The sequence below is a fragment of the Leucopleurus acutus genome (genome assembly GCF_964270905.1).
Source record: "Leucopleurus acutus genome assembly, chromosome: 16".
Lineage (NCBI taxonomy): Eukaryota > Metazoa > Chordata > Mammalia > Artiodactyla > Delphinidae > Leucopleurus > Leucopleurus acutus.
In genome coordinates this window covers 63671733-63696326 of record NC_139158.1, presented here as the reverse complement: position 1 = coordinate 63696326, position 24594 = coordinate 63671733, and the positions used below count along the sequence as shown (strand labels likewise).

General features: G+C 49.4%; 1 protein-coding gene across 3 annotated transcripts; it reads left to right on the top strand.

The window, feature by feature from the left end:
• Window positions 1-2183: 2183 nt before the first annotated feature.
• Window positions 2184-24378, top strand: GGT7 (gamma-glutamyltransferase 7; the record flags this gene model as incomplete). 3 transcript variants are annotated; one of them, XM_082857077.1, is made up of 15 exons in its annotated part: window positions 2184-2352; window positions 8474-8709; window positions 9087-9238; window positions 10489-10606; window positions 11608-11675; window positions 11891-11964; window positions 12302-12498; window positions 14422-14509; window positions 16443-16570; window positions 16741-16829; window positions 18475-18624; window positions 18750-18867; window positions 19640-19777; window positions 20943-21042; window positions 24168-24378. In XM_082857077.1, the coding sequence occupies 15 exons, from the start codon at window positions 2184-2186 to the stop codon at window positions 24329-24331; spliced, it is 1989 nt and encodes a 662-aa protein (XP_082713203.1). In that variant the 3' UTR covers window positions 24332-24378. The 3 variants fall into 3 exon arrangements, with proteins under 3 accessions (XP_082713203.1, XP_082713204.1, XP_082713202.1); XM_082857078.1 differs by having other exon boundaries at window positions 10489-10618; XM_082857076.1 differs by having other exon boundaries at window positions 10444-10606.
• Window positions 24379-24594: the final 216 nt, after the last annotated feature.

The window sequence follows — 24594 nt, the reverse complement described above, 5'->3', positions numbered from 1 at the left end:
GATCCAGAGCCTACCCAATCCTGAGGAAAGGGTCTCAGGGCTCCCGGAAGGGATACAGACCTCATGGAATAGACATGGACCCCACTGAGAAGACGATACTTCATCGAGGAGGCATTAACTGCACAAAAGGGACACACACTTCACTGAAGGTACATGGACTCCATTAAGGGAACACAGATCTTACTGGGGCATCTCAGATCTCACTGAAAGGGCTGTGGACCCTGCTAATAGGACATGAATGGCATTGAAGGTCACTGACCTTACTGAGGGGACATGGGCTTCCTCCAAAGAGATACAAAATATATAGACTTTACTAAAGAGACATGAACCCCACTGAGAGGACTCAACCCCACTGAAGGGCCTCTTACTACACTGAGGGAATGCACACCACTGAGGGGGCACAGACCTTATTTAGTGGGGACAGACCCTACTTAGGGGATCAGACTTCACTGAAGCATAATAAGCCCTATGGACCTCACTGAGGAGATAGGAACCTCTCTGTGAAGAGAAAGGCACATGCAATTGCACACAGTCCTAGTATAAACGGTCATCTTTCCATCCCACACACAAAGTTCTGGGCAGCCCTCTCCCTTCTCCCCTCTCTTCCCAGCCCTTCTTTCAGGTCCCAGAGCTGTTCCCAACACACTGCTGCCCTCTCCTGTCTACAGGTGGCACTGCAGATGCTGGGCCCATAATGGATTTACAAGCAGTTCAGGTCATCTCTGAGCCTGGAGCCTGGGGTTGGGGAAGGAGGGGATGTGTGGCCAGGGGCTTGACCAGTCCCCTCCCTCTGCCTGTGGACTGTGAAATGGAAGTCTGGACAAGAGGCCTAATAATATAGGGAACCAACACCCCATCCCTGGAAATGGGGTAGTAGTGCAAACTATGGTGTAGTTGGAATTCCTCAGTGAGAAGAGGATGGATCCGGTTGGACAAGATGAGAATCCACGAGATTAAGAAAAAAATGTTAATAATGATTATGGCATTTACTGTATTAAGTAGGTGTCAGGCCATATACTAAAAACTTTCCGTGTGTTATTTAGTCCTCACAACCCAGAGATGGATACAGTCATTCTCTCCATTTTACAAATGAAGAAACCCATACTCAAAGAGATTAAGTGTTTTGCCCAAGATCACACAGTTTGTAAGCTGTAGCAGAGGGAATAGAACCCAGATACCTAGACTTTAGACCCATTCCCTACCCTTTTATCCTCCCCCAACCCAGCCCACTCCTACCATATCACCACCACCATGATTTCTTTCTCAAAGTTTCCTTTCCAGAACCACATAAAATAAAAGCTCTTTAAATAATGGTAAATATGCAAGTTCCAGAGACCCCATTCCAGCCAATTAAATCATGATCGCTAGAGTGGAATCTAGGGATCCGCTTTTAAGATCCTAAGACAAGCTCAAGTTTAGGTTCACTGCCCTATGCTGATAGGTCAGGGGTTCTAGAAGCGGTTGTGATTGAAAGAGGAGTCGACGAAGTGTGGGGGGTCCAGGGAAGGATCTGACGTCCGAGGAGAGATGTCCAAGGAAGGGCCTCGAAATGAAGCAGGTTGCACATGAAGTAGGGGCTGGGGCTGGGGGTCGGGGGTGAAGGCGGAGTCTGAAGTCGAAAGAGGGGTCTGGGGTCGGAGGAAGAGTCTGAGACAGGAGGATAAGGATCTTGGAGTCCAAGGAGGGGTCTCAGGTTCGAGGAGTCTGGCATTAGAGACAGTATCTGGGGTCGACAGGAGGTTTGCAGTCAGTGAAAGGGACTGCGAGCCGAGGAAGGAGCCTGGAGTCTGAGGAGGATCCTAGCTCAAACTGGAAGGAGGAAGGGGTTTGGTCCCTGGCCTACGTAAGGTGCCCCGAGCCACTAAGGTCGCGCTTACCGCGTGCTCTTCCCTCCTGACCCCCGACTGCGCGACCCGGACGCGTCCTGCAGGCTCTGCATCCACACCCACACCCCAACCTGCGCTCTCAATGCAGGCTGACAACGCTAAGCAGGCGGGGCCGAGTCAAACCCCGACACCCTCCAGGGTCTGGGTTTGAGGCGCCCCCTCCCGGCAGTCCAGGAGCTCAGGCCCCGCCCTCCTCCCTCCTCCCTCCTCCCCACCGTCTCCCCCGCCTCAAGCCCCAGCCCGGCCCCCGCCGCCCCACTTCCGGCAGGCGCTGCGCTGCTGGGGGCGCGGGCGAGGATGGCGGCAGAGAACGAGGCCAGTCAGGAGAGCGCCCTAGGCGCCTACTCGCCGGTGGACTACATGAGCATCACCAGCTTCCCGAGGCTGCCGGAGGACGAGCCGGCGCCCGCGGCCCCTCTGAGGAGCCGCAAGGACGAGGACGCCTTCCTGGGAGACCCAGATACCGGTGAGGCCCGCTGGCCCCGTCCCTGCCCCCTGGGACGTCCCCGGTCCTCCTTCATCTACGCGAAGCATCACCTCCAGCTCCAGCTCCCTAATTCATTCCCTTCCTTCTGGACCTCTCCCTTCTCCCTTGTCTCTGTTCATTATCTGGTGGGGCTGGGGATGCATTTCTTCCTTGGAGGCTTAGGATGCGACAAGGGAGAACGATGCTAGGCACTGCAGTAGGAGGGGTTGGGGTTACCCCCTTGGGAAGAACCAACTAATAAGGAAGGAATGTTGGCGGGGAGTTCCTAAGGAACTGCTGTGATCACCTAGAAGATGATTTTCTCTAGTCACAGAGAACAGGATAGGCGAAACCAAGTCAGAGACTGCAGCAGGATGGATAGAAGCTAGGTCTTGAGAAGAACTTCCCCACAGCCAGGGATTGTGGGAAGGAGAGACCATGAGAAGAAGCTGAGAATCTCTTCGTGTCCCGGGAGGGGTAAAGAGAATATGATTCCCATCCATCTGCGAGTGATGGGTACTGGGAGACAGGGGGATGGACTGCATGACCTCTCAAAGTCCTTGGGGACCAGAGCACCTTCACTGCCCTGTGGATACCTCACCCCTCCCAGAGCAGTGGACCAGGCCAGGATGTTAGTAAGGTACCCTGCCCCCTAGGAAGCAGGCTCCAGAATTTTACTGTATTCTCTTCAGCCCTCTGCAGGAACTGCAAGGGTGGGAGTAGGGAGGGAGGAGACGGGGCTTGGGGGACACCTGGGGCTGAGAGCTCTCTGAGCATTTCTTCCCTAATGCTCTTTCTCCTGTCCATGTGGCTCAGCTCTCTGTCCTCCCCTCCATTCTTCATCCTCCATCCTCCATCCCCCATTCCCTCAACGTCACTTCCTGGCATTAGATCTTCCTTCTACTTCACTCTCTCTTCCTCTCAGTGCCTGCACTTGAGCCCTATCCCTCACCAGCCTGGCAGATCCTGCTTCTCTTGCCCAGCCCTCTCTGGCCTGGCCCTTCTGTGGCTACTCCTAGCCTGACAGCCCCAAATTCTTTCCCCCTCCACAATTCTCCAGTCACCTGGCCCTGACCAGCAGCCCCTGCCAACCTATCTTGTACCCTTCCTGGAGGGGGTTTGAGGGGAGGGTGGGGAGGCTTATGGTCATCACATGTCAAAGCTGCAGATTAAAACTTCTTTTCTGAAGGGAGTAGCCCTGGAATCAGGAGGTAGCCGGGAGAGAAGTGGGAGGATGTGTCCTGGTGGATACCAGCCTGAAACCAGGTCCTTTGTTCAGGAGCCAAGAATACCACTTATGGTCCCAGCACTGCCCTGACTCACTGTGTGACAATGGGCACACCTATGCTGACCTAGGTCTTAGTTTCCTCTTCCAGCTCAACTGGGAATGCCTATCTCTCCCAATCTAGAGATTGGAAACCCCTGATATGTTTTATCCTCCTTTCCTACGAATGTCTTAGCATTTATCAAAACCTGTGATTATTTATTTGTGCAACCTTTGATTATTCCATGTCTATAAGCCCTGTGAGGATGGGATCATGACTGTCTTGTTCACCATCCTTTCTGCACCATCGAGCACAGTGCTAAGCTTTCAATAAAAACTGTTGAAGAAATAAATGAATGAATGAGAAGATCTCAGGATGAAAGAATGGCAAGGGAAGGGTTCTCAAACCTCAGGGAGTTCCTTGAGGAGTTAATACAGGCTCTGCCCTCAACTGTATAAAAATCCAGGAGAGACCCTGGTCACCTGAGTTTCTAGGAAGCTGCACCTTATGCCAAGTTGTGCACTAAGGTTCCAAGGACCTTGCAATCCTACCTGTGTAGTCATTTCAATACCATGTCTCCCAGCGCTACTTCCAAGCCCCAAGGCCCCTCTGGCCCAGCTGGACCAGCCTGCTGGCTAACATGACCCCCTGTGTTCTCAACCTGCTGGTGCCACCTGATGCTACTGCCTCATCCTCTTATGCAGGACTTTGGCTGTGCCCAGCTGGCCTCTAGCCTGCCATTCCACAGAACCAAGTGCCAGGCACCCCACAGCAGGCCTTGTGGAAAACAGAGCTAGATGGTGACCACTCCAAGACTGGCGAAAACTTCCTTTGCTCTTTTCTGAGCTCCAAGCCCATGTGTCCTTCTCTCTCCCAGACATCTGCCTCTAGATGTCCTGAAAGTCCCTCACCTTCAACATGCTCCATGCTGTACTCATCCTCTCTTCCCCAGACACCTGTTCTTCCCCCAATGTCATTCTCAATTAATGACACTGCCATCCATCCAGTCCCCAAGGTAGAAGCCTAGGAGCCAGCCATGATTCTCTCCCTTCTGCTCACTTCTAAATAGTGGTCAGATGCTCTCTGTCTTCCTCCTAAGTATCTTCCAAATTCCATCTCACCATCCCTGTCATCACCACTGTAGACTAAGCCACCATCCTCTCTTATCTCTATTACCCATAGGCTTCTAGCTATTCTTCCTGCTTCCTGACTCTCCCCCACCCCCTCCCAACCCAATCCATCCAGCACCCTGCATTTCTGATCATGTCACTCCCTGTTTCAAAAATCTTTAGTGATTCTCCCCTCAGAGGAGTAAGCAAGCCAGGGACCAAGTCAACTCTGTGCAGGGTTCATTTGTCATAAACCCAACTAAAACTGAGCTACATCTAAAAAGAGAATTTTATTGGGTAGCATAACTGAAAAGTTCAGGATATAGGGCTTCAGGCATAGCTGCATTGAGGTACCTGAAAAAGATTTGGATTTTCTCCATCTTTTGCTTTGCCTTCATTTTTATGGGCTTCATCTTCAGAAAACCTCCCATCTTGTGGGAGCAAGATGTCCCCAGTAGCAACAGGCTTACATCTTACCACCTTAGCAACCTAGACAAGAAAGTCTTTCTCTTTCCCAATATTTTAGCAAAAAACAAAACAAAACAGAGTTTGAAAATCATTAGTGCTGGTGCTGGTCACGTGAACGTGAACCAATCACTGTACAGAGGTGCCTGTTCTGATTGGCTAGGCCTAGGTCATATACTCACTCTGACCAGGAATGAGGGAATGAGGAAGGAGAGAGGGGATTTGGTGTTCTCTAAAAGAAAATTGAGTGGGGAATGGTGACTAAGCAGATAAAAATTAGATGCCTACTAAGCCAACTGCCTTCAGACAGCTCCTGCTGTTGTCCCACAAATTCAGGACAGCCAAAATTAAACTCATCCTTTTTCTCCCAAATGACTTGTTTCTTCTCGTCCCAAACTAGCCTTTTCCCAATGTCCTGCTGTTGTCCTTACACATCAGCAAAATCAATGGTATTGCTTCCCCACCACTTACACAGTTGCTACTCAGTAAATATTTTTATTGAATAAATGGAAAACAATATTCATTTATATTTATATTATATATTCATAATAAATTATTGGTAGAATAAGAAGTCTTGAATATATCTAACTCTGATGGAGCCATAGCATCTTCACCTCCTGGCTCCTCATATCTGATTGGAGAAAACAGATTTAAAGACAAGTGCCTGGAAATATCAACTTGAATTAGTTTATCAACTGTAAATCAGTTTTATTTACAGACTCTGGTGCTGGTGCTGAGGGTTAGAAGCAAGCATGATCAACTGAGGGAGGCTTCCAGAAGACAAGTCTCTTTTTTTAAATAGAAATTTTTTAAAAAATTATATGTTCATGGTGAAAAAAAAGAACAGTGAGAAAATGTAAAAGTCCTCTTCTCCATTCTTATCTCCTGCAGTTTTTCCTATTTATTTAAAAATATATGTATTGATTTTCAAAAACAAAAGAAATATATGTAAGTGGTAAAAATTTCAAACAAAAAATTCTCCCACTCCATCTCATTCCCATCTTCAGTATCTTCCCCCAAAAGTAACCACCATGAGGAATTTCTAAAAATTATCTATATATGTATGTGGTTTCTTATTTATACAAAAGAAGGGAGTATGCATTATGGAGGTCCTTGAACACCAGGTTAAGGAGCTTGGATTTTTATCATTTTGGCATTGATGAACCATGATAGTATTTTAAACAGGAAAATATAACAGTCAATTCTTAATATTATCCCACAGACTTTTAAAGGGGTTATACTCCTAGGCCATAGTAGCAAGTGTTCAAAAATATTTTGAATGAATGAACTTTTAAAAACACATTGTGAGTACAGTCACATATTAAGGTTAAGGTATCAGGCTATTTCTTTACTATTCACAAACACCCAGGACCTTTAGACCATTTAGAGACCTGGGTTCAAGGCTAATATATCCCAGAGGAGGGAGACTATGGGATGGAAGAGGGTCTCAGCCCTGGCCAGGGTGGAAAAGAAATGGAAATAACTTTGAGTGAGCACCTACAGAGTGCCTGGTATACATCACCTTTTTGAATCCTTGTACCCATCCAGCCAGTTAGGGATCAGCTCCATTATTAGGATGAGGAAAGTGAGGCTCATGACTTGAAATGACTTGTCCATAGTCACCCAGCAAGTAAGTAGCTTTCAAATGTCCCCTGCCTCTACTTTTATTATCCTTAGATCCGTTCTCCAGATAGCAGCCAGAGGGATCTTTTTAAAACACAGAACAGAAGTCTTCACATTCTTGCTTAAAACTCTCCAGTGGCCTCCTGTGGCTCTCAGGGTAAAATCCAACCTTCTCGCTAAGCCCTCAAGGCCCAGCGCATCTGCCCTAGCCTCCACCTACTACTCTTTCCTTTCCCCTTGCTCACCACACCAGAGCCACCCCAGCCTTGGTTGTTTTCTAATGCACCAAACGTATTCCTACATTAAGGCCTTTGCACCTGCTGTTCCTTCTTTGCGGAACACTCTACACACTCACTCCTTGCTCTACATATGGCTGGCTCCTCATCCCTTAGTTCTCAGCTTAAAAGTCACCTCTGCGAGAGTCCTTGCCTGACTTCCCCAGCTAATTGCCTCCAACATGTACTATTATTCTCTATCATTTCATCCGTTTTTGTTGTTGTTATAATTCTATTCTTTTTTAATTGAAGTATAGTTGATTTACAATGTTGTGTTAATTACTGCTGTACAGCAAAGTGACTCAGTTATACATATATACATTCTTTTTCACATTCTTTTCCATTATGGCTTTTTAAAAATATTTATTTATTTATTTTTGGCTGCGTTGGGTCTTCGTTGCTGCACGCCGGCTTTCTCTAGTTGCAGTGAGCGGGGGCTACTCTTTGTCGTGGTGCGCGTGCTTCTCATTGCGGTGGCTTCTCTTATTGCGGAGCATGGGCTCTAGGCGCGTGGGCTTGAGTAGTTGTGGCCCACAGGCTCAGTAGTTGTGGCTCACGGGCTCTAGAGCGCAGGCTCAGTAGTTGTGGCGCACGGGCTTAGTTGCTCCATGGCATCCCGGCACGGGATCTTCCCGGATGAGGCTCGAACCCATGTCCCCTGCATTGGCAGGCAGATTCTTAACCACAGCACCACCAGGGAAGTCCCTCCATTATGGCTTATCACAGGATATTGAATATAGTTCCCTGTGCTATACAGTAGGACCTTGTCATCCTTCTCTTTCTTCATAGCACCTGCCACAGCTTGTAATGATATACTCCTTTGTTTACTTGTTTATTATCTTCTTCCTCCACTGGTTTTCAAAACCCATGAGGGCAGGAACTGTTTGTTCCTTTCCCCTAGCATCTAGCATGGGACCAGACAAATAGCAGGCCCTCCATATTTGTTGAATGAATGAATGGTTGGATGGATCGTGAAAACAAGGTTGGAAGACAGGGCCCCTCCGCTCAGTTTATGGAGCTGCCTCCTTGCACAGAAGGCTGGGCCCCAGCTGAGGCAAGATCTGGTTTCCAGGGAGACCCAACCCCTGCCTCTCCAGGAAGTGTTCTCAGCCCTGGGTCCTGGGTCCCAGGCGATGTGGCCTAGGGATGGGAATCCAGCCGCCCTGCTGCCCAGTTGGGGGTCCCTGTCTCTTCCAAGCGGGGACCACCCCCCACCCCCCACCGCCCTCCCTGGGGTGCATGGGGAGATGCTGAAAGGGGAGCAGTGCTGTCTAGTGGAGTTTGGGGGGTGGGGGCCGAGAGAGGGGGGGACGCGGAATAGCCCCGCCTAGAGGGCCGGTAGGGCCGGGTAAGAGGCGCCCAGACCGACCCCCGCCGCCCGCAGACCCGGACTCCTTCCTGAAGTCAGCGCGGCTGCAGCGGCTGCCGTCGTCGTCGTCGGAGATGGGCAGCCAGGACGGGTCGCCGTTGCGGGAGACGCGCAAAGACCCGTTCTCCGCGGCAGCGTCCGAGTGCTCCTGCCGCCAGGACGGGCTCACGGTCATCGTCACAGCCTGCCTCACCTTTGCCACCGGTGTCACTGTGGCGCTCATCATGCAGATCTACTTCGGGGACCCCCAGGTGAGGAGGAAGCGGAGGGGGAGAGGAGAGAACCTGGGGAGGAGGGGTGAAGAAGCGCTTAAGGAGACCTTGGGAACTGAGGACTGGCTGAGTGGTGAAAGGGGGCCAGCAAATGGAAAGGGGAGAGGGCGGTGACATGGGATAGGAAGGTCTCAAGAGAGGGCCTCCTGAGCGTGAGGCGGACAGAGCTCAAAGAAGGGAACTGATCAGGTAGGAGGCACTTGAGGTAAGGAAAGAAGACTCTTAGGGGAGAGTCAAGGGGATAAAAGGGCAGGGCTCCCATCCCCACCCTCTGTTGGAGGTTCTGGGGTTAGTGGAGGTGCCTTAGGGAGGCAGGGGGCCCCTTCTGCCCCCACCTAGTCCCCTCCCCCTTCCAGATCTTTCACCAGGGCGCTGTGGTGACTGATGCCGCCCACTGCACATCGCTGGGCATAGAGGTGCTCAGTAAACAGGGATCTTCCGTGGATGCAGCTGTGGCAGCAGCCCTGTGTTTGGGGATCGTGGCTCCTCACAGTTCTGGCCTGGGCGGGTAAGAAGCTCCCAGCTGCGGAGGTTGGGGTGCCCCAGGCCTCCTTCTTTCTCTTGGTCTGTGGGCCTCATGTGCGCTTCTCCAAGTTTGAGCAGAGGGGCAACTGGGCCCCATCTCCTTGCATTTTCTCTTTCTACACCCAATCTTACCCCTTTCTCTTTACATGGAGTCCAAGGAGGTGTTTTCAGAAGATTTTTCTTTAACTGGGAAAAGGATTTCATAAACTCTATAAAGTGAGGTACACAGTTGGAGGTATACTGTCATTAATTAAGGCTGTGATACTTCAACTTTTAGCGTTTACAGATCCTTAAAACACATCCCTGTGAGTCTGATGAAAGCAATGGATCCTCTATCCTCAAAAAATACACCCCAGGGTAAGACCTCTTAAAACAGAGACTGTAAACCGGCCACCCACGGGCCACACCCGGCACACAGCCTGGTTTAGTTTGCACACTTAAACTTTTAAAAATTTGGTTGCTGATGTTAAAAAGTTGAGAATTTTCATAAAAATCCAGATTTCTAACATTTCTTGAACAATCAGGAGACCTAATAACATTGGGCCTACATTCTCACCCGGCTGCAGTTATCTGGAGCTGAATAGAAGCTGTTTCCCATGATGGGGCTTGTACTGTCCACTTGGCCATAGTTCCTACCACTCCCTTTTGTTTAGCTGTCCTGCTTTCCCTATTATGTTAGCTGGCAGCCCAGTTGTCTCAGATGTAACCCCCATCTCAGATGGAAGCAAACCACAGAAAAGGGACAAGCTGACTAAGTCCATATCTTGGCTCCTGAAAGACCAGCCTTCCAGGCCCTACAAAAGAAATTCCACTTTTGGTTGTGTACAGTCTGTCCTTACATAATTCAGTCCTGGGAGAGGGAGAGGGACGTACCACAGAGGCAGGTGCAGGAAGCTGGCAGGGGTCCAACTGTGGTAGGCGGTGGGGGTGGAGGGGGAGCAGAACATCCCGCTCTCCCAGTCTCTGGGTTTTCCCTTGTCAGGGCTTAAAGGCTCCAATAACAGGCTGGAAGAGGTCCATGGACTCTGGGTCCCCCAACCCCTTGATTTCAGTCCCCACCCTGATAGGGTAGCTGAGTCTCTGAATCTCTGCTGGGGAGGGAGCTCAGACACCTGACTCCTGATGACAGACTGAGCCTTTAGCCATCAGCGTGGGGGGCTTGAGGAACAGCAGGTTAATTGTTCAGAGGAGTGGCATCTTATCATCACCCTCCCCCTTCCGTGTCTCTCCTAGTGGGGGTGTGATGCTGGTACATGACATCCGACGGAATAAGAGCCACCTAATTGATTTCCGAGAGTCTGCCCCAGGGGCTCTCAGAGAAGAGGCCCTGCAGAGATCCTGGGAGACCAAGGTGGGGACCCCGGTGAGAAGGTGGGGGGTGTCTCCCTTCACTGCCCTTCTGCTAACCCAAGCATTACCTTGCTGAATATTTACTATGGAGGTGAGGGAAAGAGTTAAGCAGGATGCTCTTAGGCTCTGAGGGAGATAGGCAGCCCCCAAAATAAAATAATGAACCAGGACTTCCCTGGTGGTCCAGTGGTTAAGACTCCACGCTTCCACTGCAGGGGATGCAGGTTCGATCCCGGGTAGGGGAAAGATCCCGCATGCTGCAAGGTGCAGCCAATAATAATAATAATAATAATGAACCAGAAAATCTGATTGTTTGATAACAGGCAGTGCAGCACCACATTACTTCTCTGGTGACCTTGCCTATCTGGCACATAAGAAGGAAGAAAAAGAGCCACTGAGCAGTCTGAGATGTCACAAAGTAGCTGCACTATCACTCACACATCTCATTCTGAGGCTGTTATTGGTAACTTTCCTAGCCCATAACATATTGGAAGATTATAGAGGAACTGCTGGAGGCAAACCCACTATCTACTGAGAGCAAAGGAGGAAATAGAATTACTTGGAAAAATAGATATTTAGTGCAGTGGCAAAAGCCAAACACACCCCTGAATTATCACAGTTCAGAGTAATGGTGGTGTGTTAATGAAAAGGTTAAATGAAGGTCACTTGTCCACTGTTTTAAAAGGCAAGAGTACGTATAATCCAATCTAGACAGGTTTCCATCTAAATTGTTATGTCTTGGCTCTTAAAAGGGTTTGCTTAATTTATAAATCCCTCAGCTATGACAGATAAAGGAGGTCTTTCTGCATTTGCTGATAGGAAGTCAGGGAGGTGGGAGGGATGCCTGCTGGGGACAGCTTGTCCCTCCTCTGGGATACTTGGCCTGTGTCTCTCCCCTGTGCCAGCCCCCATCCCTGGCTTGGGGCTCTGAGGAATTCAGCCCAGCGCCCCCCCTTCCAGTGACCTGGTCTCCTCTCTCCCTCACCTGCCCGCCTTGCCCAGCCTGGGCTCTTGGTGGGGGTTCCCGGAATGGTGAAGGGGCTACACGAAGCTCACCAGCTCTATGGCAGGTAAAGGTTCTCCCCCTGGGGACCAGGGGCCCCTGCCTGCACTCCTTCTTGGGTGGCCTTCTCCTACCTTCCTGGATTCTTCCCTTCCCAACTCCCCCCTCCTAATATCCCCTTCCCTTGCCAGGACTCTCCTTCCCAGGAACCCCCCTCCCCCCCCAGGACCCTTCTTCCTCCCCCCAGGACCTCCTCCACCCCCTGCTCTCCGGCTCCCCCAGGCTGCCATGGTCCCAAGTCCTCGCCTTCGCAGCAGCTGTGGCCCAAGATGGCTTCAACATGACCCATGATCTAGGTCAGTGGGGCCTGGGGGTGGAGGGAAAGGCATGAGTTTGATGGAGAGGGGAGAGGGAACCTCTGCAATTTAGGTCCTAAGCCAGGAAGTGCCTCTCTTCCAGTTTGCTCCTCAGACCCCCTCCCCACACCACCCTACCTTCACTGGGAGGGATCCTCCAATGGGGGGTAGGGATCTGGGATTGGCCCATATACACCACCACTACCCCCCCCCCTCCTCTGTAACAGGCTCCTGGGGGGCCGGAGGGCTTAGGGCTGGCCTCTCAGTCCTCATCCACCCCACCTGTTGCGTGTACAGTCCCGACACCCCCATCCCAGCCTCGTGTCCCTGCCCACAGCCCAAGCCCTGGCTGAACAGCCGCCACCCAATGCATCTGAGCGCTTCCGTGAGACGTTCCTGCCCTCGGGTCACCCGCCACTACCTGGCTCACTGCTGCGACGGCCTGACCTGGCGGCGGTGCTGGATGTGCTTGGCACCTATGGCCCCGCTGCCTTCTATGCCGGTGGCAACCTCACACTGGAGATGGTGGCAGAGGTGAGAGTGTGGGGCACCCCCGGCCCTGTGGCGGAGGACCCTACTGCAGAGAAGTCCTCTTCCCCCTTACTTCCCTGTCTTTCTTTCTGCATATATTTACTGCGGATTCCATTTACTTGAAATTCTAGAATAGACAAAACTAACCTCAGAATCAGATCAGTAGTTTGGGGAATTGGAGGGGTTGACTGGGATGAGGCACAAAGAACCTCCTAGGGTGATGAGAATATTTTGTCTTGATTGTGAGAGGTAACTTTGAGCTCCCCAGGGCTGGTACCAACCTGTATAGTGGCCTGTCCTGGCCCTCCCAGGCCTGGTGGAGACCCAGGATCAGCCTCAGCTTCCCTGAGCCCACAATCCCACCCTGCTCCCTGGATTTTCTAGGGACCGAGGGAGACACCGTCTTCACTGGTGACTCAGGACTGGGGAGGATCGACACAAGGGCTTTACCACCCAACCCCAAAGAGTCTCAGTCTGAGGCAGTAATGGGTTCTGAGAACTATTGTTGATAGTTCGAAACCACTAACGGAAAATTATGTTCAAGATAAAGATACACAGACCAACTCAGTGATTGTCTCATCTGTACAATGCGGGTGGTTATGTCTATCTCTGCCATACAGTTGTGGGAATTAAACAGGTCCATCATTCATTCTGCTTTCATGGAGAACCTGCTCTGTGCCAGCTTCTGTGCTGGGCATTGGAGTTATGGATGTGGTGATAGATGCCTGTCTCAAACAGACATCCCTGGAAAGTCCAGCAGTGTACTGGTTTTAGATCTACTGGGTCCAGGGACTCCTTCCACATTGTAAGGACTTGTTCTGTATCTCTTTCTTTCGGTCTCACAACTCTACTTTCCTCTGTTTGAAATCACTCTGTCAGATCCTTTCCACACCTGCTCTCCAGCAGCCATCCTTCCGGCAAGCCATCCCAGAGAAAGAGACTTTCTCATTCAAATAGTTCCAGCAAAGCCTCAAGGTTATGTCTCATCAGCCCATCATAGGTCTCATGACTATTCCCAAACCAGTCACGGTAGCACTGAAAAGGAATGATCTGATTAGCCAGGCCTGGGTTGCATATCCTCTCCTGGTGGTGGAGAAGGGGATGAAGGAAACTCTAACAAAGACCATCAGAGCTTTAAGAGAGAAAAACCCAAAGCTGAGTTTATTAACTTACCAGACAAAGCCAAGAAATTCAATGTGTAGGTCACTGAGGGTAGATTAGACATCACAGGCTTCAGGTACTTAAAAGTACTAAAAAAAGGAGAGGATTCCTAGTGGTTATGCTAATTTAGAATTAAAAATTAGCATGCTGGATAGAATGAGCCCATCAGTTTGTACAAGATTAGATCATTGGTCAGTAAAGTGCTCAGTTATGTCCCATAAGGGTTGTCCTACGAGGGTCAACCAGAGTTCATGGTTTTGGAGTGGTTTTAGTTGGTTATAGTGAAATGCAGAATTCAGTTTTGGTATCTCCTAGGCAAGTGCTGCTGTAAGTGGAAAATCTTCCTTCTACATAGGCAGAGGGCAGTATGTGCAAAGGCATGTAGTCATGAGTTCAGGACCTGCAGGTCACTCTGGGTCGCTGTACAGAGCTCATTGGGGAATAGCAGGACGTGAAGTGGGAGAGGTAGGCAGGGGCCAGATCACAAAGGGCCTTGAATGCCAAGCTAAGGAGGTCATTCATAGATTGTATCCAGTACAATGTCTGGCACATAGTGGGTGCTTATTGTTAGTGCTTTTCCCCTTCCTTTTTCCTGGGGTACCCACAGCTGATGGGGTCCCTAAAGGCCATGATGGGAACTGCAGAAGGCACAATATTTGTAACCATTTGATCTGTGTATGATCCAAACATATACCTTAGGCTAAACCGCATGCTCACAGTGTGGTGTGTGACTCACAGTGGTGGGGGTCATTCTCTCCCCTCCAGGCTCAGCATGCAGGGGGTGTCATAACTGAGGAGGACTTCAGCAACTACAGTGCCCTCTTGGAGAAGCCTGTGTGTGGCGTGTACAGAGGTGACCTCTCCCCCAGCTCCCAGGGTCCCCACTCAGGAGAGGCCTCCCAGTCCAGGGCCACATCCTTTTGGCCTAGTGGCTCCTCCCCAGTTCACAAGCGAGAAACCGAAGCAATGAGCTGCCTAAACAGCCAACCGTTGAAGCAAGCCAGAGTCAGCCTACTTCTAAAGTAGTTGTGGAGTCAGTTACCCCAAATATTTAGGATATGGGGAGGGAGGTCTGGTCAAAGGCTAAGGCCTGGAATTTGGGGTTCTGGCCATAGGTTTTCTTTTTTTTTTTTTAAATAGATTTATTTATGTATTTATTTATTGGCTGCATTCGGTCTTCCAGTGCTGTGCGCGGGCTTTCTCTAGTTGCAGCGAGCGGAGGCTACTCTTCGTTGCGGTGCAAGGGCCTCTCATTGTGGTGGCTTCTCTTGTTGCGGAGCACAGGCTCCAGGCATGCAGGCTTCAGCAGTTGTGGCTCGCGGGCTCCAGAGCGCAGGCTTAGTAGCTGTGGCGCACGGGCCTAGTTGCTCCGCGGCATGCGGGATCCTCCCGGACCAGGGCTCGAACCCGTGTCCCCTGCATTGGCAGGCGGACTCTCAACCACTGTCCCACCAGGGAAGCCCCATAGGTGTTTGATTCAGGGTCTGTGTTGCCTCAGCCCGCTCCCCAGCCCCACACTCACTGCCCTATGCTTCCTAAGAAGAGTCCATAAGACCAAAATCCATCTTAGCTTCAGGTTAGAACAAACCCTTCAAGACAGTCAGAGACCTGCCCCCTCATTGTGCCAAAAGGAAACTGAGGCCCAGGGGAGGAATGGAACTTAACCTGCCAAACTCAACACCAGTGAAGAACCCGGAAAGCCAAGCATTATGACATGGGTAAACTCCATGTTTGCAAACCCAAAGTGGTAGGTTCCTGAGTCCCTCAGAAGGTTCTCAGGCTTTCTCCCCTCGAGGAGGCCCAGATAACCTCAAGCTCCAGGAGAGGCTGCCTCTGCATTCAGGTTTCCAGGCCTCAATCTCTTAAGCCTGATTCTTCTACCAGAAGTGGTGTTATACTGAGCAGAGGAAGAGCATAGCTTTGGAGCCAGGAAGACCTGGGTTTGAGTACCAGCTGTGCCATTCACCTTGAACAAGCCACTTCCCGCTCAGAGCCTTGTTTCCCTCCTTAAAATGGAGATAATAATAGTGCCTACTGCTCAGGGTGCCCATGAGGAGGTGATGAGATGATGTTGGAAGTTATCCTGATCAGAATGGGTACTGAATGTGTAGTATTTGATTTCCATTTGCCCTCCGCAGCCTGGGTTCTCTTGGCAATGTCAGTACCTTGAGTACTCTGGGCTCCCCTTCCCTCTTGTAACTTTGGACCAGCTTGCCTCTTTGTACCTCAGTTTCCTTACCTATAAAATGGGAATGATAACAGTACCCGTTATGAGGATTAAATGAGTTAATTAGTTAACGTAACTGTCATGTGTCAAGTATTATTATTGTTCCTTTGACATCCAAACATCCAATAACAGGGGCCTCAAATAGAAAGAGAAGTTTGCTGTTTCCAGGAAGTTTCAGGGGTGGGACCAGCAGGAGCCCTGAATAATATCCTGGCCTAAGGGAGGAGCTGAAAGGAGACACATGGTGGACCAGGACACTGGACATCTGGACACCTGTCCCTGCTCTGCCAATGGACTGCAGTGTGACTCTGGGCAAATCACAGTTTTCTTGAGCCTTAGTTTCCTCATATGGACGAGGAAACTAAAGACAAGTGTTCTGGGTTGGAGTCCTGGCCCTGCCCTTGACTTGCCGTGTGAAGTTGGGTGGGTCCCTTTGCCTCCCAGTGTAGTTTTCCTACCTGATGAGGGGGTTCAGTGCAGTGGTTTCAGTATGTGTGATGGAGGGATGTGGAGATGCCTTGACCTCTCCCCTGCCGTCGGTAATTTCCTGTCCTTTCAGGCCACCTGGTTCTCAGTCCCCGACCCCCACACACAGGCCCTGCCCTCATCAGTGCTCTCAACATCCTCGAGGGCTTCAACCTCACCAGCCTGGTATCCCGGGAACAGGCTCTTCACTGGGTGGCAGAGGTAAGGCTGACCCCCTCCACTCCATCCTGGGCCTGGGGACACTAAGAGTTGGGGGATGGGGTAGTGCCAGAAGGCCTGACTAAATCACCTCCAAGTTTTCTCACACAGCACCTGGTGTGGGTGCTGGAAGGGGCTTGGCAACCTCTTCCACACTCCTGCTCTGTTTTCAGACCCTGAAGATCGCATTAGCTCTGGCCAGCAGACTGGGAGATCCCGTCTACGATTCTACCATCACTGAGAGCATGGATGACATGCTCAGGTGGGTCCCGAGGGGCAGGACCCTGGGTACTGCAGAGGCGGTGGCAGGTGTGGGGAAAGAATCAGGTGAAAAGCAGCTGGTGGAGCAATAAGGCCTGAAGGCCCAAGTCAATTTCAGCTCAACCCCAACTCACAGTGTGACACTAGTTGCCTCACCTTGCGCCTTAGTTTCCGCATCTGTACAACAAGGTGGTCTACTTTATATAGCTCTCAAATTTTTTTGACCCTAGCAGGCACCTATATGGACCCATCTGTCCCCCCTTTTGAGTTGAAAAAGAAAGCCTAATAACAATGAAAAGAGCCCCCAAGCAAATACTAGAGGTGGTGGGGATTTTGATTCAAATGTACTTACATCAGCAGCATAACATAGTAAGATTGTGGGCTCTAGTCAGTCTGTCTCAGTTCAAATCCCAGCCTCACCATCCACTAGCTGTGCAGCCTTGGGCAAGTCATTTAAACTCTCTAAGTCTCAGTTTCTACAAGGGCCTGCCATTAACAGTGCCAGCCTCATGAGGTTGTGGTGCGGACTAAACAAGATCATACATGCAAAGCACTTAGCAAGTTGTCTGGCACATAATAAATATTCAACAAATATCATTGTTATTCTCAATTGGCAATAGAGGTAAGATTGATTACTATTTAGCTGCTACTATAACTGACTTAAAGGCTAGCTAAAGGAAAACTCAGAAGCCAAAACTATAGTTCATATAAATTTATACTGATACTCAAACAACCCTCTATGAATTAAGTTGCAAATGATGAGACTAAATGAACAGCTAATAATTAAAAAGCAGAAACAGCAGCAACCAAAAACGAAAACCAGCTCAAGGCCACAAGGATAAAACCTAAAAACCAAGCCTCCCTGCTGCCTGCCCCCAAACCACTTGAAACAAAACCCTCTGTGCCCTCTCTGTGTGGCCACTAGCCCTCGTGGTTGAAAACTGAATGGACGTCCGCAGTAATCCTTGGTAACTTGTCATTCTCTAGTCAGTTAGAATAACTAACTAACCATTATCAGGTAAGAAACCCTCAGTTGAACTTTAAAAATAGAAAATTTCATGTTTTCAAGATCAATGCATATTTAGCTCTAAAACATGAACACTTATGTTAAATTCATTTAACTAATTTATCCAATAAATAGTTATTGCTGTGCCAAGTCCTCCTGTGCCTTGAAGAAAAACTTCTAATAGCAAGTAAAGGTCCCTGTATACAAAACCCTCCTCTAGCTAAACTCTTAATAAAACTTTAGTTCTGGACTACAAACGCTAGGTTAAATGAATTCAGTTTGTTCATTCAAAACAAATATTTTCTGAGCATCCCCTGTGTTCCAGGTACGTTCATAGAAAGGATTAAATAAATATAGTCAAGTAACTAAAAGACTTGATTTAAACATGAAATAAATTCTACATTGCCTCTAGAAGAAAACCTGAAAAACACCTAAGTAAATTCATTCAGTTCAACAACTATTTCCTGTTTATTCCCTATATGCTAGGAATAAATGAGCCTCTGCTCTCATAGACCTAACAGTTCAGTGCGGGGAGGCAGATATTAATCAAATAATTGCACAAACAGACAGCACAAAGTGTGGTAGGTGGGGTGTAATGAGAGCCTATTGTGTGTTCATCTCCTACCTCTTGTCTTTTCAGCAAAGTGGAGGCTGCCTACTTCCGGGGCCAGATCAATGACTCCCAGACAGCCCCTGTCCCGCTCCTGCCCATCTATGAGCTAAATGGGGCTCCCACGGCTGCCCAGGTGCTGATCATGGGCCCTGACGACTTCATTGTAGCCATGGTCAGGTATGCCAGCTCAGACTCAGAACCTGGCACAAGAGATCATCTGGACCAGGAAGGAGGTGTGGGCGGGGGGGGGCGGGGAGTGAGGGCAGATGCAGGGCTCACCTGGCCCTAACCTCGGCCCCCAGCTCCCTGAACCGGCCCTTTGGCAGCGGCCTCATCACCCCCTCGGGGATCCTGCTCAACAGCCAGATGCTGGACTTCTCTTGGCCTAACAGGACTGCTAACCACCCTGCGCCCAGCCTGGTAGGGCCTTGCTTTCCTCCTCCCCTGGGGACCCTGAGGCTAGGTAGAAGATGCAGTAGTATAACTGCTCCTCCCTCCCCACTTCTTCTAGGAAATTATATTATAAAGAAAAACAGCCCAAACAAGGTGTCCACTTCATCCCCAGCCCAAGTCCAGGGCTTGGAGCCTGTTGGGTGCAAAGAAACCTCGTCCCATTCTGCTACCGTCTCACTGTGTGACACAGGGAAAGTCTTCCCCCCTCTCTGGTCCTCAGTTTCTTCACCTACTTTACAGTGAGGATACTGGCCCCCTTTTGATGCTTTGGGTACTTTTCAGCATTAGTAGTTTATGACTGTGTGATGCTGAGCACTATAGGGGCACTGAAGAGGGACCCAAAAAGAAAGGAGATGTGAATTATTGTCTATTGTGAGAGCAGCATTCTTAACTCCCTGCAGGCTGGGACCCCAGCAAGACAAAGACAGATAGAGATGACCAGGGTGGGGATTATTCTGTTCTTTCTCATAGTCATCTTTCTTGGCTTGATCCCTCTCCTGCCACCCATGGTAGCCCCATAGCAGCCCCTTAGCTCAGTGGGCCCATTATCTACCTCAGTTATCCAGGGACCCTGCCCATTTCACAAACAGCAGACTGTGGCCTGGGGATGGGCCAGTCCCCATGAAGACTGCGCCTGTGGAAGATTCAGGAGAGAGAGATGTTGGAAGAGTGGTGGAGTAGCCCTTTCCTGTCTTGTCCCGCCTCTTATTCCCCTGTGGTCTTGGTCCTCTGACAACAGGAGAACTCGGTGCAGCCAGGGAAGCGGCCACTGTCTTTCCTGCTGCCCACTGTGGTCCGGCCAGCAGAAGGACTCTGTGGGACCTACCTTGCTCTGGGGGCCAATGGAGCTGCCCGGGGCCTCAGCGGCCTGACCCAGGTGAGTTTTCCCCCATGATGGGCCTTTTGTGGCCAGGCGGCCAGCTGTGACCTGGGCTGCAGATGCCCCTCATGTCTCTGACTTGTCCTCATCTCCTACTCACGCAGCAAACGTGGGCTGAGGCTGCTTTGTGCCAGGCCCATCCTGAGCACTGGGGACATGAACTACATTGTTCTTAGCAAAAATGGAGCCCTGAATCGCCATGTCTTCTCAGGTTGCAGGGAAATTGCAGGACCAGTAGAATTGAGAGGTGATAGGACATCTGGGCTGCCTGGGTTCTGTCAATCTCTAGTCCCATCATGCCTCTAGTCAACATCTGAGTAACAAGCAGCCTTCTTTAGGGTCTGCTTTTGAAAGGAAGGGCCTGCTACCTTCTAAAACACCTCACAACAGTTCCACGAATGTCTTGAGCATCTGATATATGTGTCAGGCCCGTACTTTGGCAGGTGGTGAGTTAACAAACCTGAGCTTTGGAATCAGACACCTCTGGGTCCCAGCCTAAGTGCTGCCAATTTCCAGCTGTGTGGTGTTGGGGAATTCACTTAACCTCTCTGAACCTCAGTCTCCTCATCTGTAAAATGAAGATAATAACAAATAGCTAACATTTATGGAGATTTTACTAAGTGCCAGGCACAGTGTTACATGTGGTAACCCTTTTAAGCTTCCCAACTTTGGGAGGAATCCTTACTTCTATTTCATAGATGAGGAAACTGAGACCCAGAGAAGTTAAGAAGTTAGGTTCAGTTTAGTAAGAATGGGCAGACAGTTTGGTTACAGAGCCTACCCATACTTCCAGCCACTAAGCTGAAAGTACCCACATTGTGCCCTAGACCAGCCCCAGCTATTAGCCCTCTCCTGGCCAAGAAGAAGGGAGGAGAGCCTTGGGTTGTATTAAAGGAGACTGGGTGCTAGTGATGCCTCTTCCCTAGCGCTCTCCAAACTCTGGAATGAATGGCTTTTCTTCTCTGGCCCGTGGTTTCCCCTCTGTAAAATGGAGACAGTCATCACAGGCCTGCCTGTTTTCTGGGGCTGTTGAGAAACTCAGATGACATCCCTGGTGTAAGTGTTCAAAAGACTAAGGAGTCTGGACCAGGGACGAAGGCTGTGGATTCCTGAACCCACACCTCTGGGACAGCCCTGACTTCTGCCCCTTGGCTGCCTACAGGTCCTGCTGAATGTCCTGACTTTGAACCGGAACCTGAGTGACAGCCTGGCCCGTGGCCGCCTGCACCCCGACCTGCAGACCAACCTCCTGCAGGTGGACAGTGAGTGAAGAGCAAAGGTCCCCATGGGGTGGGCACAGGGCAGGGTGGAGAAAGGGGCTCCTCCCAAGGGTGCCCCTGCCTCTCCCAGCACCAACTCCGTGCCAGTGAAAGTTTGGTTTCTTTTAACCAACTCCTACTGGAACAGTGGAAGATCTGCGGATTGGAACCTGTCCTGCCATTTCCTGGCTGTGGCCTTGGGAAATTCATGTCTCCATTCTGAGCCTCGGTTTTCTCACTTGTAAAATAAGATATAGTTGTTCATTTTGCAAACCATTCATTCAACAGTTTGTATTGAATACCTACTGTGTGCCAGGCATTATCCTAGGTGCTAGGGATACTGCATTTACAGGCAGACAGGAAAAGAAATAAAGAAATATAAAAAAGCAAAACAAATGCTCTGCAGAGCATTAAAGCAGGATGATGTATATGACTAACTCGATGACTGGGGAAGCGTTCACTTTGGTGACATTTAAGCTGAGATCTGGAGAGTGAGAAAGAGCCCACCAAGCAGAGAACTGTGGCAGGCTTTGTAGGCCAAGGGAACAAATGCAAAGAACTCACTGCAGGAATGGGCTTGGTGGTTTAGGAGTAGAAAGGAAACCAGGGTGAGTGAGGGTAAGATCAGATCAGAAAGCAGGCAGGGGTCAGGTCATAGACCTTACAGATTATGGTGAGGAGATAGACTTTCCTCTAAAAAGGACGGGTGCTTAATTTTGGACACAGCTTAATTTCATAACTGGGAAAGTATGTGCACCTTTGAGGAGTTTTTATTAGAACAATGTATTATGCTAGTCCAAAGGGGATACAAAATTTCATGAGACATGGTCCTTGCTTATTCGGTCTCCCCATTTTACAGATAAAGAAACTGATGTTCACAGAGGTTATAAACTAGTCAAAGACAAACCAATAAATGGCAGAATTGATATCAGATACATACCTGGTTGATAACCAAAGACTCAGTTCTTTCCCGCATGGCTCTTGATACCTCCTGGACTGAAGCATGGTAGAAGCCACAGACCTAATTCCTCAATAGTCATACCCTGTGGTTGCTTAGTGACACTTGGATCCCGGCTGATGGGTGATGAGGCCAAGTCCTTGAAAATGAATATTGCTCAACTAACATCTTCAGGTCTCTGTAGAATGTAAGGCTCTGTGCTCAGTTACTGTGGGGGTGAGGGTGCTCATCCCAGCCCTCCCTTGAAGGGCACACAGTCTAAGACAGGCTATGACGAGCGGAGGCTTGGTGAAGGGAAAGTTCACCCACCTGAGGGCTCCGGGAGGCTTAATGGAAGAGGTGACAACTGGCTGGACCTTGATGTATGAGCAGGAATTTGGCATGTGGAGGTAAAGAACACTCTGGACGGGGTCGGGTTGTTGCGGGGAACAGCTTGGGCAAAGCCAGAAAAAATGGCTCAGAGAACAGCCAGGGGGCCAGCTGGACTAGAGACATTGTTTCCCAAACTTCAGAATTTATCCAGTACCTTCATGACTTTTGACAGATTTGCACACCATCTAAAGCATTATTTGCATAATGTGTGTCTACAAGTGGATTTCCTTTTTAACCTGAATGTATTTTAAAACTAAACCTTATAATCACAAATGGAAAAATGGCATCATTTGCCTCAAATAGATGATAAACAGCTACAAAAAAATCAAATGTTTCTAGGTTTTAGTTAGACATTTTTGCCCATAGAATGTTCTGAGGTCTGCTCTCTCTTTTAAAGGAGATTAGAAATGTTGGAGACCAGACTGGAACGTAGTCCTTTCTATTATCAAAAGGATTGAAAGTGAACCACAAAGGGAATATATTTCCAACTTGGTGATGTAATGCTATTTAATGTGTGTCTTTATCTCAAGAACTACCCCAAATCATCCCATTTGGGGAAGTAAGAAGATCAGATTTTTGCTGAGGAGCATTGGGAGGTGAGGTTACAGGGCTTACCATGGAGGTTCATGTTAACAAGTATGGACTTCATCTAGTTGAGCATGGGAGGGATATGACACGATTTGTTTTATGTAGGGGAGGTGGATTGAAGGGAGGAGAACTTAAGTCAGAGAAACACAAGAAGAAACTGGGATAATGGTCCAGGCAAGAGATGATGAAGACCTGAACTTATGCGAGAGAGTGGGGATTTGTTCATTTATCTAGAAAATACTTGTTTAACATTTACTGTGTCCTCACCCTGTTCTAGGCACTGGGACTCAATAGTGAACAAGACAGCATTTTTGCCTTCAAAAAACTTACATTCTAGTGGAGAAAGACACAGTAAATAAATAAACAAGATGCAGGTAGCAGTAAGTACTTTGAAAGAAAATAAAGCAAGGTAAAGATGACAGGGGCTGCTATTTTAGATAGTGGCCAAGGAAGTTCTTGAAGACTAGAATGAAGTAAGGGAGCCAGTTTTGTGATTATCTAGTAGGAGAGCATTCTAGGCAGAGAGAACAGCAAGTGCAAAGGCCCTGAGGTAGGAGCATGTTTGGCCTATTTGAGGGACAGCAAGGAGGCTAGAGCAGAGTTAAGCAAGGGAGAGAGTAGAAGGAAATGAGGAGAGGCGTTTAGAGAGTTACAAGTTTCCAGATGATTTTGGGCATTAGAGGCCTTGGTAAGGACTTTGGATTTTATTCTAAGAGTTATCAAAGTTGTTGGAAGGTTTTGAGCAGGGCAAGTGACATGGGCTGACTAATGGCTGCTGTGTGAATAGGCTGTAAGGAAGCAGGACTGGAAGCAGAAAGACCCGTTAGTGGGCTATGTGGTAATCCTGGCAAGTAATGATGGCAGCTTGGCCTAGGCAGGTGGAATGAAGACCCCCAAAGCCAAGCCCTTTTCCCAATATTAAGAATGACTATACATTATCAATCACTTACTATATGCAAGGCTCTGAGCTTTGTGCATTGTGTGCCTTGTCTTCTTTAATCCCTGCAACAACTTTATGTGGTAGGTTCTCAGATAATACCCATTTTATTATACATGATGAGACTGAGGCTCAGAGTAGTAAAGCAATTTGCCCAAGGTCATACAGCTCCTTAGTAGGGCATCCAGGACCAGGACTCAGGTCTGACCGTCAGACTCCTGAGCCAGTGTTCTAAACTCTCTGAATGTGTATATGTTGGGGAATGGTTTTCAGGTGAGTTCACAGAGGAAGAGATTGAGTTCCTGGAAGCCAGGGGTCACCACGTGGAGAAGGTAGATGTCTTGTCCTGGGTCCATGGCAGCCGGAGAACCAATAACTTCATCATCGGTGTGAAGGACCCTCGGAGCCCAGATGCAGCCGGAGCTACCATCCTGTAGAGCAGCAGGGTGGGGCGGGGGTCTCTTCTCCCCGCCTTTGCATGTTCCTAGAGTCCCTCCTTCTCCCAGGTTTGGTCTCAGAGGGACCCCAGGGATGCCCCAGATCAGGGGCCAGAGGGGATGCTTAGCAAACCCTATCTCAGAGTAACTGGAAAATTCTCCATCTGGAGGCCTGTGGTGGTGGCAGTGGTGGTGAGTGTCAGTGTCCACGACCAGGCAGGCAGGACCTTGAGGAGTCAGACTATCTGTCTGTCTGTCTCCTT